We start from the raw sequence: 17427 nt of genomic DNA on the forward strand, positions 1-17427 counted from the left end.
CAACAACTTCATGCCCGGACAGGAGCTGAGATTCTGTTGCACTCCCACAGATTACACAATAAAAGGACCACTGATGCTGGCCTTGGTCCTTTTCACTGGAGCAAGTCACTGTTAGACTAACTGCATGTAAGATATGAAATGATTTATAGTACTTCTCGTCAAATCAAGAAATATGCCAGCATTACATTCAATTGTATTAAAATGATCACTTGGGACCAGTTTTCTTAATATTTAGCAATTTCCAGTAAGGCATGTTGTTTTAGGCCGGGATTCAATCCGATCGTGCTTTGTCGGCTATGCACCTTTTAAAGGCATTCGCAGAGACCACATTCACGGTAAACGCTGCATGTGGCGTTTAGTTTTGCCTGCGTCTCCATTTAAGGTGAGAAAAAAAAACTGATACAGGCCTAAGGTGAACGAGGCAGTAGGCTAAAATGCTAAGTATGTAGATAGACATAAAGGTGGTTTAGAAAATCTAAGGACATTCACAACCACTGGCACAAACCTAGGTATACCTTGCCTTTTTATTTTCCTGCCTCTGTTATTGGGCTGCCTGTCGATCTCCCACCACTCCGAGTGCTGCGAATGTTTTAGGCTTGAGGACCAAACAGCTGTGTGGAAACCATTGTCTGTCACGCCGGACTCCAAAGCCCTCGGGTCAAAAGAGCAATTTTATTCATCCAAAGCAAAAGAAAATGTGACAACTCTTTTGTATTCTGATTTATTATGGAGGGATAAAAAAAAAGAACTATTATTAAAGAGATGGCCATTTGACATAGAGATGTGAACTTAAAATGTCATATGTACTTATAATGGCCTGTGTATTCAATGTCTTAAATGTGACAACCTCCACAACCCTATCCATTTTCCAAATTCTCCCACATGGTAAAGTGACCATGAGAGTATTAAATATCAATAACAGCATTTAGAATATATGGACACTGGAGTCCCTGTACAGAAAAAACACATGGATTTCACATGATCACATGTGAAGTGTTTCAGAAATGTGAAGTTAATGTGATAAGATGTGACATGTAAAGAACATGAAACTACAGATCTGAAAACATGTGATCACTATGAAGGGTTCCAAAAACACATTTTCATGTGGTCACGTGAAGTTAATGTGATAACGTGTCAATATGTAAAGCAGCATGAAACTACACATCTTAAAAACGTGATTATTGTGAAGAGTTCTAAAAACATGATTTCATATGTTAAATTTGACATGAAATCATGTGATTTTCCACATGTGAAATCATGTGTTTTTTTCTGTAAGGGTCAGTCCGAACTAATCCGTTCAGCCCATTCACCTCCCTGTGATTGGAAAGGTCAAGATGGATTTTGGATGCACTTGACTGTTATGCTGTGAAAACGGTGATCGCGGTGTCGCCTTTCGGTTTTCTTCTCTGCTGTTTTTTGCCTTTGTTTTCCCTCGTCAATCATGCAGCTTGGTGTTACGGCCAAGCGCCTCCTTCCGTACTCAATCCCTCCATCTGATACTGACACGTTGCCTGTCCACTTAAGTAATGAAATGCCTTCGTGTTCAAGGGGCAAAATAAACACCTTCAGCTGCTGAAATAGCCCAAAGCATGGCCGACATGTACATAGTCATAGTTCACATACAAAGGGCATTTCAGATTTCAGATTGAAGTAATCATGTGTCCCTGCTGTAGTAGAAAGACCTATAAAAACAGCAACCTTAAAATAGTAAATCATTCATTTGAGAGTGTAGTATTTCCCATGTTCGATATGGTTTGACTATGAATGACCAAATTTGATTTCTTTATGAAAATTGTATTTAACTAGGCAAGTCAGTTAAGAACAAATTCTTATTTACAATGATGGCCTAACCCGGACGACGCTGAGCCAATTGTGCGCTGCCCTATGGGACTCCCAATCACAGCCAGTTGTGATGCAGTCTGAAATCGAACCAGGGTCTACAGTGACGCCTCTAGCACTGAGATGCAGTGCCTTAGACTGCTGCGCCACTCATGGTTTTCAAATAGGTAGGCAGTAGATTGTCAAGTGCATATGGACATAAAACAAAAAAAGCGTAAATAGTAAGAAAGATGCTGTTTAATGAAGGATATTTGAAAAGAACATTTGAGCTGCATGCTCAATGCATGTTCTACACTAAGCCTCCTTTTTGGGGAAATTTGACAGTGAGCGACTCTTCTCTATATAACATTTGGAACTTGTTTGGTGACATCCATCTACTGTTGTCATGTGTATCAGACAGTCAAGCAAAGATTGAAACTGTGTCTTTCAACGACGATGACTCTCTTCACACAAGGACAGTGTCCTCCTCACACACGGACATTGTCCTCAGATTTTTTAAGAAGCACTGAAGCTCTCAAGCAGCTCTGCCCCATTCATTCTCCCTCACCTCTCACACACTTCTTCTTACTTTCGGCAAGGAAAACTCTCAGTAGCAGTTTAACCTCTGCAGCCCAGGCCCTCGCCTGGTGTGCCAGATGAAAAGCCCCAGTGTTGAAGCCAAGTTGGCCATTAGGGGTCTGACACCGGCCCACAGTGCTGCTGCACAGGGGAGGGACAGAGGGAGAGAGTCAGGGGACTCGCAGGTCAACAGCAGACTGACTTGCCCTTTGTCCTCCAGGCCTGGAAGGCTCACCTCATGGGCAGAGAGGGCTGTAAACAGAACTCACGGAGGACTGTGGTATCGCAGTAAGCTCAGCAGGCACAAGGTAAGCCATTCATACACCCATTTACCCCCCCCCCCCCCCCCCCCCTGCTCTTCCACCCAAAAGCCTGGGCTAGTGTTAGACCCATGGAATGGGCCCATGCTACCTGTTGGTCAAATATAGAGCGGTGTTCCTGTCTCATACCAAGTGGTGCATTGAAATGGTGACTTATGTCAATTTGGAGTGTAGTCAATAATGTGTGTTTGCATTTTCGGGAGTTCATAAAAACTGGAAAGGCCAGCAATGCTTTCAAAATGCAAAACTAATGAGTGCATGTGAATGATCAGTATGTGCTCAAGTAACATGCATGCATGACTGCATTTAATCTGTTAACACTCTTTCACTGAACATTTCTGTTGTCCTTTCATGTTCTTTCAGATGTCCTTTGTGTCCAATCAAACATGCATATGTTGACCAATGGGTAAAATTGTATGTTTATTGTGTAGATCCTCCTCTAAATAAACAATGGTCAAACCTCATGTCTCTATGATAATCTGTTCAAATGTTTTTTGGAGTTTTTACCCTTGTAGGATAGCCAAAATTAGGAAGACTAAATCAATGGAGGCCAGAGGGGAAAAAAGTGGTCAAAAATAAGGGAGCATTGCTTCAGCTCGTCTGGATGCTGTGCGAGAATTAACTACCTGACGGGCTCACTTTCCTCTTGAACTCGTCATCTTTCTTATCGAATCCACAAGACATATAACAATATAGAAGTAAGATGGATATAGATTTTGAGACATGACATGTAGTATTTTAATATTTTAGTAAACACTTTTCATTTACAAAATTCCTGTTATTTTTCTAAATTCTCACAAAAACAAGTTCATCTCTGAAATGTAAACGGAACAATGAGCATACCGCAAGCTTTTTTTCAAAGACTTTTACATTGAATTCAGCTCGTTGTGCTAATTTTGCGACCCGTGGAAACAACTTTGAAGACAACCACCACAACAGGTAAAATCCTCAGTTGCTGCGAGAAAGCTGCACGCTCTGTCAACTGAGCTCTGTGCTTATTTTCGGATGTAATATATTACGAAATCGAACTTTTTCGATATACTATTCATGAAATGTTAGAGAAAGGCCTCACTGAACGATTCAGAGTGTGAGTAATCATATTTATCTTGGTCAAATGTATTTTACAACACAAGGAAGTGAAATGTCATCACCAAAGAGCATTGTCACCCACTCTGGAAAGAATGAGTGGACACCATACATATGCCCATACTCCAAACATGTGCCCACACACAGCCAGCATTCAAACACTGTACAACCTGCTTGCCTTGCAGTTTACCTGTATACAATCAAATGTATTTTATAAAGCCCTTCTTACATCAGCTGATGTCACAAAGTGCTGTACAGAAACCCAGCCTAAAACCCCAAACAGCAAGCAATGCAGGTGTAGTAGCACGGTGGCTAGGAAAAACTCCCTAGAAAGGCCGGAACCTAGGAAGAAACCTAAAGAGGAACCAGGCTCTGAGGGGTGGCCAGTCCTCTTCTGGCTGTGCTGGGTGGAGATTGTAACAGAACATGGCCAAGATGTTCAAATGTTCATAGATGACCAGCAGGGTCAAATAATAATAATCACAGTGGTTGTAGAGGGTGCAACAAGTCAGCACCTCAGGAGTAAATATCAGTTGGCTTTTCATAGCCTCTCTACCGCTCCTGCTGTCTCTAGAGAGTTGAAAACAGCAGGTCTGGGACAGGTAGCACGTCCGGTGAACATAGCCGCAGGCAGAACATTTGAAACTGGAGCAGCAGCACGACTAGGTGGACTGGGGACAGCAAGGAGTCATCATGCCAGGTAGTCCCGAGGCATGGTCATAGGGCTCAGGTCCTCTGAGAGAGTGAAAGAAAGAGAAAAAGAGAGAGCATACTTAAATTCACACAGGACACCGGATAAGACAGGAGAAATACTCCAGATATAACAGATTGACCCTAGCCCCCCGAAACAAACTATTACAGCATAAATACTAGAGGCTGAGACAGGAGGGGTCGGGAGACACTGTGGCCCCGTCCGATGATACCCCCGGACAGGGCCAAACAGGCAGGATGTAACCCCACCCACTTTGCCAAAGCACAGCCCCCACACCACTAGAGGGATATCTTCAACCACCAATTTACCATCCTGAGACAAGGCCGAGTATAGCCCACAAAGATCTCCCCCACGGCACGCGACAGGAAGATCACGTCATTGACTCAACCCACTCAAGTGACGCACCCCTCCTACGGACGGTATGGAAGAGCACCAGTAAGCCAGTGACTCAGCCCCTGTAATAGGGTTTGAGGCAGAGAATCCCATGAACACACTCAGTATTTCCTCATGGTGGTGGTGGGTCATTCTCTTCTCTTTCTCCTGTGCACTGGGAAGCCTGGCAGTGTGGCTAAGCTGAAGCAGGCGTGGTGGGTGGGGGGTAGGAGCAAGGCCATGGGCAAAGGGAGGAGGATTCCTTTGAAACTGTGAACCCACACCCAATCGTCCCTGCCCCAGTCTTCTCACACAAGGGCCTGCACAAGGGGACCCTAGATTGTCCAGGAGCCAGGAATTAGGATGGACCACAGTACCATCCCAACAGTATGAAATACCTTTCTTTCTATGTCTCCTTTCCTTTACAATCACTAATCTGAAATGACATGATAGGTTTCAATCAAATGGCTTTAACCCAAACTATGTAGTCACCCTACACCAGTAGGAGAGGAAATTAGGGAAGGAGATGTTAGAGTTTTGGGCCACAGCTCTATGTTGACATCCTGACTAGGGAGGGATGGATTCATTTCCCTTCCGTCTGTGTCTGTCAAATGGAGGGACACTGAATATTATTGCAATATATTACTACATTATTATACTCAAATATATGAGTATACTGTATACTAAATTATTATATTATAATACAAATTCTAATGTATTTATCTATTACTCCAAAGTCAATGACTACCTGAGTGTAGCATTACATTACAACTAGCTCTATGCATGGTATCTGTTTACATTTCACGTCTTATCTAATCAAATCCATTTTTGAAAACTTTGATAGTAGATTTGTCTTTTTTGTTTCATACTGCTTTTAAAAAATGTTGTCAAACTATTTATAGTCTCAAAATAAGAGTTTATATTTTAGAAGTGTCTAGAGACAATTAACACACAGCACAGATACATTTGGAAAGTATTCGGACCCCTTCACTTGTTTTTCTTTAGGAGTAATGTAAATTCAAGCCGTAATTTACCAAACAGCTAAGATTTGAGAATGGTCCCACTTGATGACACATTTTAGGCACCTAGTTCACTGTAAGACTTTCTAAATACAGGGTAAGATGCACCTTTATAGAGCCCTATAAAATCGGTTTCATGTTTTGCCTGATTTCGTAATTTTTTTCCCTAAATTCTCTGTTTTGTTTTTCAAACATTTTTATGTCTGGGATTCTCTAAATGTCGATTTTGGGGGTTTTCCCTTTAATGCAAGTGTGTACCAGGAAAATACCTTGTTTGGTTAAGTGGTGTTGATGTGGCGCTCATTTGATTGCAGAGTTTGCCAAACAACTGGCCACTGGATTGATGTAAATAATCAAGATATAATTCTGCCAGGTAGGCATAGGCTACTTTGTAGTTAACGTTTAATTAAGAAGACTTTTGGGAAAGCCTTTCCATCTCTACCTCATCGCTAACAGCTACAAAGTGTAGACTTAAGCACGCACCAGACACACACACACAGACAGGGGCATTCCTGTGTCGTTTCAAAAAGTTGCATGAAAATAGGAATCACTAGCTATGTTTCCATCCAACTGACGGCAGATTTTCATGTGAATATTCTCAAATCTGCATAAAAACAATATGCTCATTTTCTCACCGGAGATGTTTCCATCAACTGTAGGGTACTAGGGGGTAACTATTCCCCTGGGGTAACTGCCCCCCCTCAAATTCACATTAAGACCACAAGATGTCACCAAATGATTTTCCCAACACTCCTTGCTCAACAAAACATTTCCTCTGTGCCATCACAACTTTGAGATATTTCAACAAAATGATTTTGTGGTAAGTTGATCAAATGTTTTGAAAAAAAACAAAAAAACTTGTAGATATATTCCAATGAAGATCTATATATATATATATTTAAATATACAAGGAAAGCCTTAAGAAAAATATTCCACTTGTTTAGAGAGAACATTTTGATAATTTGAGTAAAGTAGTAATATGTTGTTACTAGGGGGTAACTGGACCATGGGGGCTAGTTACCCCTTCATGGTTATGTGTTTCTACCAGTCATTTAGACAATGACTAGCCCAGTTAGCACTAGTTTATGCTAACTTTCTAGCTAGCAACTTGACTTGCAGTAAATACTAGCCAGTTAGCTAGTTAGCATAAGTGCTAGCTAGCAACCTTACTAGCAGATCGTCTGAATTAAAATACATAAAAAATATAACGTAACTTAATTGAAGTTGTAAATGTTTCCAATAGTGACTGAGAGCTTAACAGTTAATGTTACTTTATAGCCTTTTAGCTATTTAACACAGCATTTTATGTCATATACAGTGCATTTGAAAAGTGCTCAGACCCCTTCACTTTTTCCAAATGTTGTTACATTACAGCCTTATTCTAAAATGGATTCAATTTTAAAAAAAATATGTTCTCAATATACACAATATATAACCCATAATGACAAAGAGAAAACAGGTTTTTAGAAATGTTTGCAAATGTTTTAAAAATAAACAGATATCACATTTACATAGGTATTCAGACCCTTTACTATGAGACTTGAAATTGAGCTCAGGTGCATCCTGTTTCCATTGATCATCATTGAGATGTTTCTACAACTTGATTGGAGTCTACCTGTGGTAAATTCAATTGATTGGACATGATTTAGAAAGGCACACGTGTCTATTTAAGGTCCCATAGTTAACAGTGCATGTCAGAGCAAAAAACCAAGCCATGAGATCGAAGGAATTGTCTGTAGAGCTGCGAGGCAGGATTGTGTCGAGGCACAGATCCAGGGAAGGGTACCAAAAAATGTCTGCAACATTGAAGGTCCCAAAGAACACAGTGGCCATCATTATTAAATGGAAGAAGTTTGGAACCACCAAGACAATTCTTAGAGCTGGCTGCCCGGCCAAACTGCGCCATCGGGGGAGAAGGTACTTGGGAGGTGACCAAGAACCCGATGGCCACTCTGACAGAGCTCCAGAGTTCCTCTGTGGAGATGGTTATTCTTCTGGAAGGTTCTCCCATCTCTGCAGCACTCTACCAATCAGGCCTTTATGGTAGAGTGGCCAGACGAAAGCCACTCCTTAGTAAAAGACACAACTCCTGCTTTTAGTTTTCCAAAAGCCACCTAAAGGACTCTCGGACCATGAGAAACAAGATTCTCTGGTTTGATGAAACCAACATTGAACTTTTTGGCCTGAATGCCAAGCGTCACGTCTGGAGGAAACTGGCACCATCCTTGGCGGTGGCAGCATCATGCTGTGGGGATGTTTTTCAGCGGCAGGGACTGGGAGACTGGTCAGGATCGAGGGAAAGATGAACAGATAGATCCTTGATGAAAACCTGCTCCAGAGTGCTCAGGACCTTAGACTGGGGTGAAAGTTCACCTTCCAACAGGACAATAACCCTAAGCACACAGCCAAGACAACGCAGGAGTGGCTTCAGGACAAGTCTCTGAATGTTCTTGAGTGGCTCAGCAGGACCCCGGACTTGAACCCGATCTAACATCTCTTTTTTTATTTTTTTATTTTACCTTTATTTAACTAGACAAGTCAGTTAAGAACAAATTCTTATTTTGAATGACGGCCAAGGGTTAACTGGGTTAACTGTCTGTTCAGGGGCAGAACAGCAGATGTGTACCTTGTCAGCTCGGGGATTTGAACTTGCAACCTTTCGGTTACTAGTCCAACACTCTAACCACTAGGCTACCCTGCCGTCACAGGAGACCTGACAATAGCTGTGCAGCGACGCTCCCCATCCAACCTGAAGAATGGGAGAAACTCCCCAAATACAGATGTGCCAAGCTTGTAGCGTCATACTCAAGAAGACTCAAGGTTGTAATTGCTGCCAAAGGTGCTTCAACAAAGTACTGAGTAAAGGGTCTGAATATTTACTTAAATGTGTTATTTCAGGGTTTAAAAAAAAATCATTTTTGAAATTTTTGAAAAACCTGTTTTTGCTTAGTCATTATGTGGTATTGTGTGGGCTCATGAGCTGTGCTCCAATTTTACTGTGGATAGATTTATTTTAGACCTAAGTACAAATTAGAATTGTGCATAAGAGTTGCCACATCAATGTTACACTGAATTAATTATTTAAGGTATTGTTATTAAATGTTCAATACCAATGTTATTAGTTATGTTACATTCCAATATTATATTGTTATTAATATTTGTTTTAATTCATTAAAAACAACTATTGAAAACCTTTTGCTCCCGAATGTCATTTCAAAGACTGCTGGGATTTAAAATCTTGCATAATTCAAATCATGTTTAGTTCAGTTGTACATAATGGATTGTATGGAAAAGGAACAACAAAGACAGAACAAAGAAAACTAATGTGCAGGTCAGTTAAAAAGGACTTTACATCAAATCTCCTCATAGTGAGGTATATTAATGGTGACGTGCTACACCTTTCCCCCCCATATTTCATTCAAATAATTAAAATAAGACAACTAGACCAAGCTTCTTAAGTATTACTTACTAAAGAATTTCTAAATAAATGTACCGGGCCAATTACCCCGGTACTTTAAAAAACGCCACTTTTCTAAAAACAACATTTCATGAAATCACTGAAGAAGTGTAGACTGTAGACATTTATTTAGCTTTAAAGTTGATGACCTTCATCCACATGCCATTTTTATTTCTCCAAACATTGCTTTTTTGGGTCAGCAATTGGACATTGTTCTTAGGGGAGCTGGTTACCCCCTCCTACCCTACTTGTTATGGATAAAGGTATGCTTTTGCGTTTACATTCCCATGTACCGAATAAAATATCCAAGTTAAATGGGGTTCCATTGCATTTTCAACTCTACTGATGGTTTTGTCACACAAAAGAAAAATGCATTATAGCGAATGTGCCCATTCTGGTCTTGGTACCGCGCTCTATCCAACAGCTCAACAGCTCACAGATATGGAAACATTTTTTATTTGTAAAATGCCAGCCAAACATCGATCATCATGTCACCCTGTGACAACAATTTTGGACCCCCTTGTGGCCCCCCTAAACGTGGAGTATTAAATAACTTTCACATAACTTTTTTTATATCCATTATAAGACAGTGGCAACGATGGTGATTATGAACATGGTCTTTTGCCTGCAATGCAGTGAAGGAAACGATGACAACAATAACGTCTAATGTAGCTGGCCCTTCTAACAGTACAACTGTCCCAGCTTGGCCCCCCCCAGTTGAAATGGTCTAGAACCGCCACTGGTTCTCCACAACACGGAATAGGGTCCTAAACCTTTATAATGTTGCATTAGTGACTTAGGTTTGTCTCTTATTTATTCAATTACGTAGGTGTATATATTGTCCTTGTGTATTTTGAGTACATATCCATCAGTATTGACTGTAGATTTACAACCATTTTGTGCACAGATTGAAACATCCATGTTTGATTAAATGAAGCTAAATGAAGCTGGACAGTGCTGATGTTGCTCTTTTTCTGGTTTGTTTGAGATGTCAAAGATGTATTTTAGAGGCACCTGTTGCAATCTTCTACACCAACACTTCTACACCAACAATTAGTGTTTGATATCCACCTAGCAGCCCTCAACTCTTACCCAGCACTACAGTAAAACACTGATATAACAAATACATATTTATTGAATCTGTTACAAACATCAAACCAAAAACAAGTTTTGACTCTTAAAATATAATTCAATGTGTTATAGATTTTGTACCTAATTCTATTTTCATGTAATCTCCACCTTTTCAGTGTTACAAACACATCCATCATCTCAAAAGCACTAAAACTGTAGCATGAAAAGGGTTTTTCAGTGTCAAAGGCTGCCATTTATTTACAGATTTGGCTGAAAAAGTGGTTCATCTTGTAGACCTAAGGAATGTGCATTTACTTTTTTGGTTTTCCTGTTGGGATTTGGGTCTACCCATCTACATTAGAAAAAACATTACAAACAGGGAGGTGAGAATGAAAGAATGTCATTCATAAACATTTGTTTAAAAAAAATCACTGCATGATTGTTCTCACATTCTTTCTTAGTTGGATATTTTTAGTGCCCTACTAGGCCTACATACAAATATTACAATTCAATTATAAAATCTTACAATATTTCTGCATAACCTTTGAGTCCTTTTGAGCTGTAGGTTGACACTCATGGTGCAGTCCTTTTGGCGCAAACCAGCTCCTTATTTTCTACTACGCTCCACATCATGAGTAGCTCCTGAGGGCTCAGTTTATGGACTACGATTAGGTTTTTGAAAAAGCACGGTTCGCTGTTCATTGGGCTCACTCTGCGTTTCATGATGCCAAAGGTCCTAAATCCCGGGTGCATCTCAGGTGCCAAGTGAAGCTTCTGGAGGCACATTCCCAAAAAGACATCATCAATCGGATAGAGCTCCAAGTCCTCTGAAACCACGAACAGTCTCCGAGCTAATTGTGAGGACATTAAAAACCCACCACCACCAACATAAGGTGGGTACGGTCTGTCAAACAGCTCTTTGGGGATGTAGTATTTACTCTGGCGGTTTCTGATGGGGATGGCTTTGGAGATGGTGTCCCCAACAAATACATTTACAACTTTGCGGTCCTCAGTCTTGAAACGAATAAGTTCCAGCAAGTTATTTGTATTCACGAAAACGTCATCATCCCCTTTGAATATAAACTTGGCACTGCAGCAGTGAATATCAAACCATTTCAGAAAATTTACCTCTTTCAAGGTGAGGTTGAAAAATGTGTCCATAAAATCCCATTGGAGAATGTCTCCATATATCATGTCCTCATACTCAATCAACTTTTGAAGGTTTTTAGTGTCTTTGCCATTTGTAGCGCTTCCAAGGAGAAACAGCGTTTTTATTCTCTTACCATCAATAGTTTGTTCCCTACCCCAGGTATTGCGCACTGCCTCTCGCCTATCGTGCTGTTCTATAACGGATTTCACCACCATAAGCAAGTGCACGTCTCCATTCCTGCACTTATCCGGATGGTTTATCAACATTGGGAAATATCGACAATGTCTATGCAACACAAACTGGTGGAACCTCGTGTCCAAACGTCGAAACCAATCGTTTTCCCTTACGGCTGAATCTTCACTGCAGTTCATAACGTGTACATCCCAAGTAGAAGCAGTAGTGTTGGAGACGGTCATCCGTGGCGCATCCAAATCATCACCAATAACTGGCGGCGAGTAGTTTCCCAAACTGCTTTTCAATATGCGTTTTCCTTTGTATAAATCACACTCAGGTCCACACCAACCGGCGTGTCCCATGCTTTTAACCTCCATATCGTCCTTGATGCTGTTATCCACAAGCTTGAACTTTGAAATCATCACTAAAGACGCAAAAACGAGAGACAAGCTCAGGAGAGTTTTCAATATCCTCTTTCTCCTGAAAAAATTATCCATAATTATAGCGCCAAACGCGTATGAATGAATGAGAAATACTTCAACTGAATAGGCACCCCTATTTTCATAGCATTTAATTACTCATTAGTGTCCATTTGAAGTCCATCATTATCCTTTGAAAAATGGAGAGCTGCGTGTAAAATATAGGCTGGCTACAGAGTCAACAGAGCAACTATTCCGTGTCCAGCTACATTGAAAATAAACTGGCTACGCCACCGTGCTATTCCCTTACAATTACTTTATTTTCGTTGAGAAAACAATCTTTGTTACATCATGCAAAAAAAAATAAAAAATATTCGATGAGAGATAGTCTACCACCTGCAGACTGGTTTGAAAAGTGACTGTCGCCTACGAGCTTCTCCCCTTACTCACTTTTAATTCTCCCCTCCCCACTACACTTTTCTGTGACCAAATGCAGGTTTCTTATTTCACATCACAGGTGGCTCACTAGACTGCGCGTCCTGTTGGTTCACCAGACTTTGAACATCGACAAGGCTAGATATCTAATGTCATAGGATACTTAAAAAAAACGAAGTCTAAGGTAGAGGCTATATTGTTCATTTGATTGCACCTATGCTATTTATTTTTCAAGCATTGTAATGTATTGTCATATTATAATGATCATAACGTTATACTGTATTATATAATATTGTGAATTGCCCATCAAAGTAGCTTCAGAAAACTTGATTAGAATCTACTGGGGAAATGTGTTTTGCGGCAATCTCCATTAACACAAATATGTATATATATAAATGTGTGTGTGTGAGAATAGCCCCCGGGGCCAAAACAGTGTAACTCCAGGGGAGGTGTGAGGAAAATCAAGCTTTTAGCACCCCTGTGTGTAGGTTTGGGGGAATTGTCTAACGTCTGTTGAGAGGTGTGTGCAGTGCGCACATTGGGTCAAACTTGTGTCTTTTTTTTTTAAATCATAAACTACCACGCTGTTTTGCCAAGTATCTTGGCCTATAAAGTGCATTCAAAGTAAGACACGATACTCAAGTAGTTAGCTAGCACAACGGTGTCGCTAACGCCTGCTGTGTACCAGACTAGCTGGCTAAAAAGTGTATTCTGTGGGGTTTATCGGCGGCTGACTTCCAGCGTCTTTAACTTCTTTATTAACTGTACTGAAGCGCCCCTGCCTCCCGCCTGTCCTAGCTTCTTCTTCCACGAGGTTTAAGGGCGGTTGGCATCCAATAAATGTTGCATTACCGCCACCTACTAGGCTGGAGTATAACTCCCTTATACCTTCCTTGATAAAATAAAATAAACACATACCCTACCATCTACTACACTCACCCTACTCCACTATTTTAATCTATTAAGTCCTTCAAAATTCAAAAGGCACTCGCACATCTGAGCAATCATTTTTACAGGTGCATGGCAACTTTTCCGATGTCAAGTCACGCACACGCAAATACCTCTTTGTAGCTGCCACCACAACCTCTATTTTCTGTGACCTACATTCCACCCCTGCAGGACTGTTGATAACCATTGCTATAAATGTTAAAACACAATCTTACTGAAACATATTACTTGTTGGCCTACCCCTCTGTACTGGTACAGATCTACTACTCACACCACTCCTCTCAGGATCCCTCCCCCTTGACCCATATTCCTCTACTTTCTTCACTGCCTCAGCATATGACAACTTCTGTTCTACTCTAACCCTGGAAACCTTTCTTCTTCTGTGGATTTTATATGGCGGTTGCCAAACAACTTTAAGTTTCAAGTTTTAATGCCACATGCACAAGTACAGTGAAATGCCTTTCTTGCAAACTAAAAACCCAACAATGGAATAATTAATAACAATGTATTACTAGAAAAAAAATAAGAAAAGGAAATATTTAAAAAGTCAGATTCAATACCAAATGTACATGTGCAGGGATACTGGACTGGTGGAGGTAGATATGTATAGGGGTAAGAGGACTAGGCAATAAGATAAACAGAGTAGCAGCAGCTTGCATGTGAGTGGGTGTACGGGTGTGTAGAGTCTGTATAAATGTATGTGCATATTATGTGTGAGTGAGAAAATAATGAAGTGTTTGTGTGTGTTGGAGTGACAATGTGTGTGGGTGGGTGGGGGGGCTGTGAGTGTGCATAGAGACAGTGCAAAGATTGAAATAAAAGGTCAATAAAGATACAAGGTAAACTCATAGTCCATGTAGTTATTTTGTTAGCTATTTGTCAGTCGTATTTCTTGGGGATAGAAGCTGTTCAAGCGCCTGTTGGTGTCAGACTTGATGCAGCGGTACCTCTTGCCATGCTGCAGCAGAGAAAATAGTCTATGGACTGGGCGCTTGGAGTCTTTGACGATTTTCCCGGGCCTTCTTTTCACACTACCTGATACAGATGTCCTGGATGGCAGGAAGCTCGGCCCCAGTGATGTACTGGGCTATCCGCACAACCATTTGTAGCGCCATGCGATCGAGTGCAGTGCTATTGCCATACCAAGCAGTAAGGTGCATTACCTCCACCAACTGGACTGGAGTGTGGACCATAGACAAGGCCTAAATCCTACCCAATATTCTCATCTCTAAGGAGAAGGAATACATCATTAAATATTACATCCTCTGAAGATTTATTTAGCAGTTCACTTAATCCTATCTTTTCAACCCCATTACTCCTCAAAACTAATAACGGTCGCTCCCTTTCCTTCACATATTCCTGGAACTGAAATAAAACATGTCCCACTGCCTCCATCTCCTCCTGACTACGATCACACCTCCCAGTCGGATGTTTCCCCACCAATTTCAATGTACTATTGAGCCTTGGGTGTCCCAGTCTCAGCCTTGTGACTACACTTTCCTCCCTTCTCTCTCGGCCTGAGGACCTCCCTGCCCCCACCTTTTCCTAGATCTTATACAGGAGTCTTCCCTTTCTCTCCCTGTTCCACAACTCTTGCCATTTGTTTTTAACCACTGTTCTTATTAACCCCTTGGCAAATTAATTCTACATTTGCAAACATTTCTAAAAATGTGTTTTGCTTTGTCATTATGGGGTATTGTGTGTAGATTGATGGGGGGGGACTATTGAATCCATTTTAGAATAAGGGTATAACTTAACAAAATGTGGGAAAAGTGAAGGGGTCTGAATACCTTCCGAAAGCACTGTACATACAGTGACTTGCTAAATTATTCAGAACCCTTGAATTTCTTAACATTTTATGTTACAAAGTGGGATTAAAATGGATTTAATTGTAATTTTTGTCAAAAATCTATGCAAAATATTAATGTCAAAGTGGAAGATTTTTTTTTATTTTAAAGATATATAAAAATTCTACTCTAAAATATATGCCTAGTCGTTGCATATGTATTCAGCCCCTTTGTTCAGTTCTGGAGTCAAATTTGGCTTAACAAATCCCATAAATGACATGGACTCACTGTGTGAAATAATAAGGGTTGAAGTGATTTTTGAATGATTAGCTCTTCCTCTGTCCCCCATACATACAATAAATGTAAGGTCAAGTATTGAATTTCAAGCACAAATTCAACTGCAAAGACCAGGGAGCCTTTCGAAAGCCTCATAAAGAAGGGCCGTGATTGGTAGATGGGTAACAATAACAAATGAGACATTTAATATATATTTAAGTACGGTCAAGTTAATAATTATGCTGTGGATTATGTATTAAACCACCCAGACACATACAAGTTACTTGTCCTTCTGAACTGCAGGACAGGAATGAAACTGCTCAGACACATTACCATGACACCATTGGTGATTTTTAAACAGCTACAGAGTTCAATGGCTGTAATGGGAGAACTGAGGATGGATCAACAACATTGTAGTGTTGACCTAAATGACAGAGTGAAAAGGAATACAAATATACATCTTGTATGGCACTAAAGTAATACTGCAAAGGAACACACTTTTTGGCCTAAATGCAAAGCCTTATGTTTGGGGTAAATCCAACACATCACTGAGCCTCTTTATTTTCAAGGATGGTGGTGGCTGCATCATGGTATGGGTATGCTTGACACTGGCAAACACTCAAGTTTTTGAGGATCAAAAGAAACAGGCAAAATACTAGAGGAAAACCAATTTTCAGCAGGACAATAACCTACAACACAAGGCCAAATCTACACTAAAGTTGCTTACCAAGAAGACAGTGAATGTCTTTGTGAAATGAAACACACCACATCCATTTATGTATATAGCGGAGATACTATTTAAAGACACCAATCACCCACCTCACTTATCCCTTACCAGTCCTTGCAGAGTGATTAGTGGCTACCAGACTTGGACAAAGTGGTTGCAATTTATGATTGTATAGTCCAATATGAATGTTCAATACGGGTGAGCAAATGTGGCTCATTTCACAGTGGTTTCAGAGGCCTGCAATAAGAGATATGACGCTAATATTGGTGTAAACTCTACATAGTTGTGTTCTGTTTGTGTCACTGGGTAGGCTGATACCCCATTTCATGGGTGCCCACTCCATAGGTAAGGCTGAACAGTGCATATACACTCAGTGGCCACCCTGTGGTTCGATCCAACAGGCAGTGAGTCACATGTCCGTGGCTTGCTATATAAAGCAGGCAGACAGGCATCGAGGCATTCAGTTATTGTTCGATTGAATGTTAGAATGTGTAAAACGAGTGATCTAAGCGACTTAGTGTGGTATGATCGTAGGTGCCAGACTCACCGGTTCCAGTATCTCAGAGACGTCCGGCCTCCTGGGCTTTTCACTCACGACAGTGTCTAGGGTTTCCCGAGAATGGTGCAACAAACAAAAAACATCCAGTCAGAGGCAGTCCTGTGGGAAAAAAACAGCTTGTTGATGAGAAAGGTTGAAGGAGAATGGCAAGAATTGTGCAAGCTAACAGACGGGCCACAAACAGACAAATAACGGACAAGTACAACAGTGGTGTGTAGAACGGCATCTCAGAACTCGTCGGTCCTTGTCACGGGTGGGCTATTACATTTTTACAATCTAGCCAATTTTGATCCTCAATAGGGTCCAGCTACGACGTCATCTCTCAGAGCAGTCATCCCTCAGGGTCTCTATGCTGCCACCTACTGATCAAATCAAATTGTATTTGTCACATGCGCCGAATATAACGAAGACCTTACTGTGAAATGCTTACTTACAAGCTCTTAACCAACAATGCAATGTAGTTCAAGAGATAGAGTTAATAAAATATTTACTAAATGAACTCCAGCTAAAAAAAAATC

At 40.7% G+C, this 17427-nt stretch overlaps 1 protein-coding gene across 1 annotated transcript; it reads right to left on the minus strand.

The window, feature by feature from the left end:
* Window positions 1-10480: 10480 nt before the first annotated feature.
* On the minus strand, window positions 10481-12633 carry LOC110492214 (UDP-GlcNAc:betaGal beta-1,3-N-acetylglucosaminyltransferase 7). The gene has a single exon (XM_021566315.3). It carries the CDS (start codon window positions 12253-12255, stop codon window positions 11008-11010), a length of 1248 nt encoding a protein of 415 aa, XP_021421990.1. The 5' UTR covers window positions 12256-12633; the 3' UTR covers window positions 10481-11007.
* Between the last annotated feature and the right edge of the window lie 4794 nt (window positions 12634-17427).

The sequence above is a fragment of the Oncorhynchus mykiss genome, chromosome 16, assembly GCF_057628025.1.
Source record: "Oncorhynchus mykiss isolate SJ-2025 chromosome 16, ASM5762802v1, whole genome shotgun sequence".
Taxonomy (NCBI): Eukaryota; Metazoa; Chordata; class Actinopteri; order Salmoniformes; family Salmonidae; genus Oncorhynchus; species Oncorhynchus mykiss.

Bases quoted from the DNA above. Each gene is read 5' to 3' on its own strand.
- LOC110492214 (XM_021566315.3), bottom strand. From the start codon at position 12,255: ATGGATAATTTTTTCAGGAGAAAGAGGATATTGAAAACTCTCCTGAGC.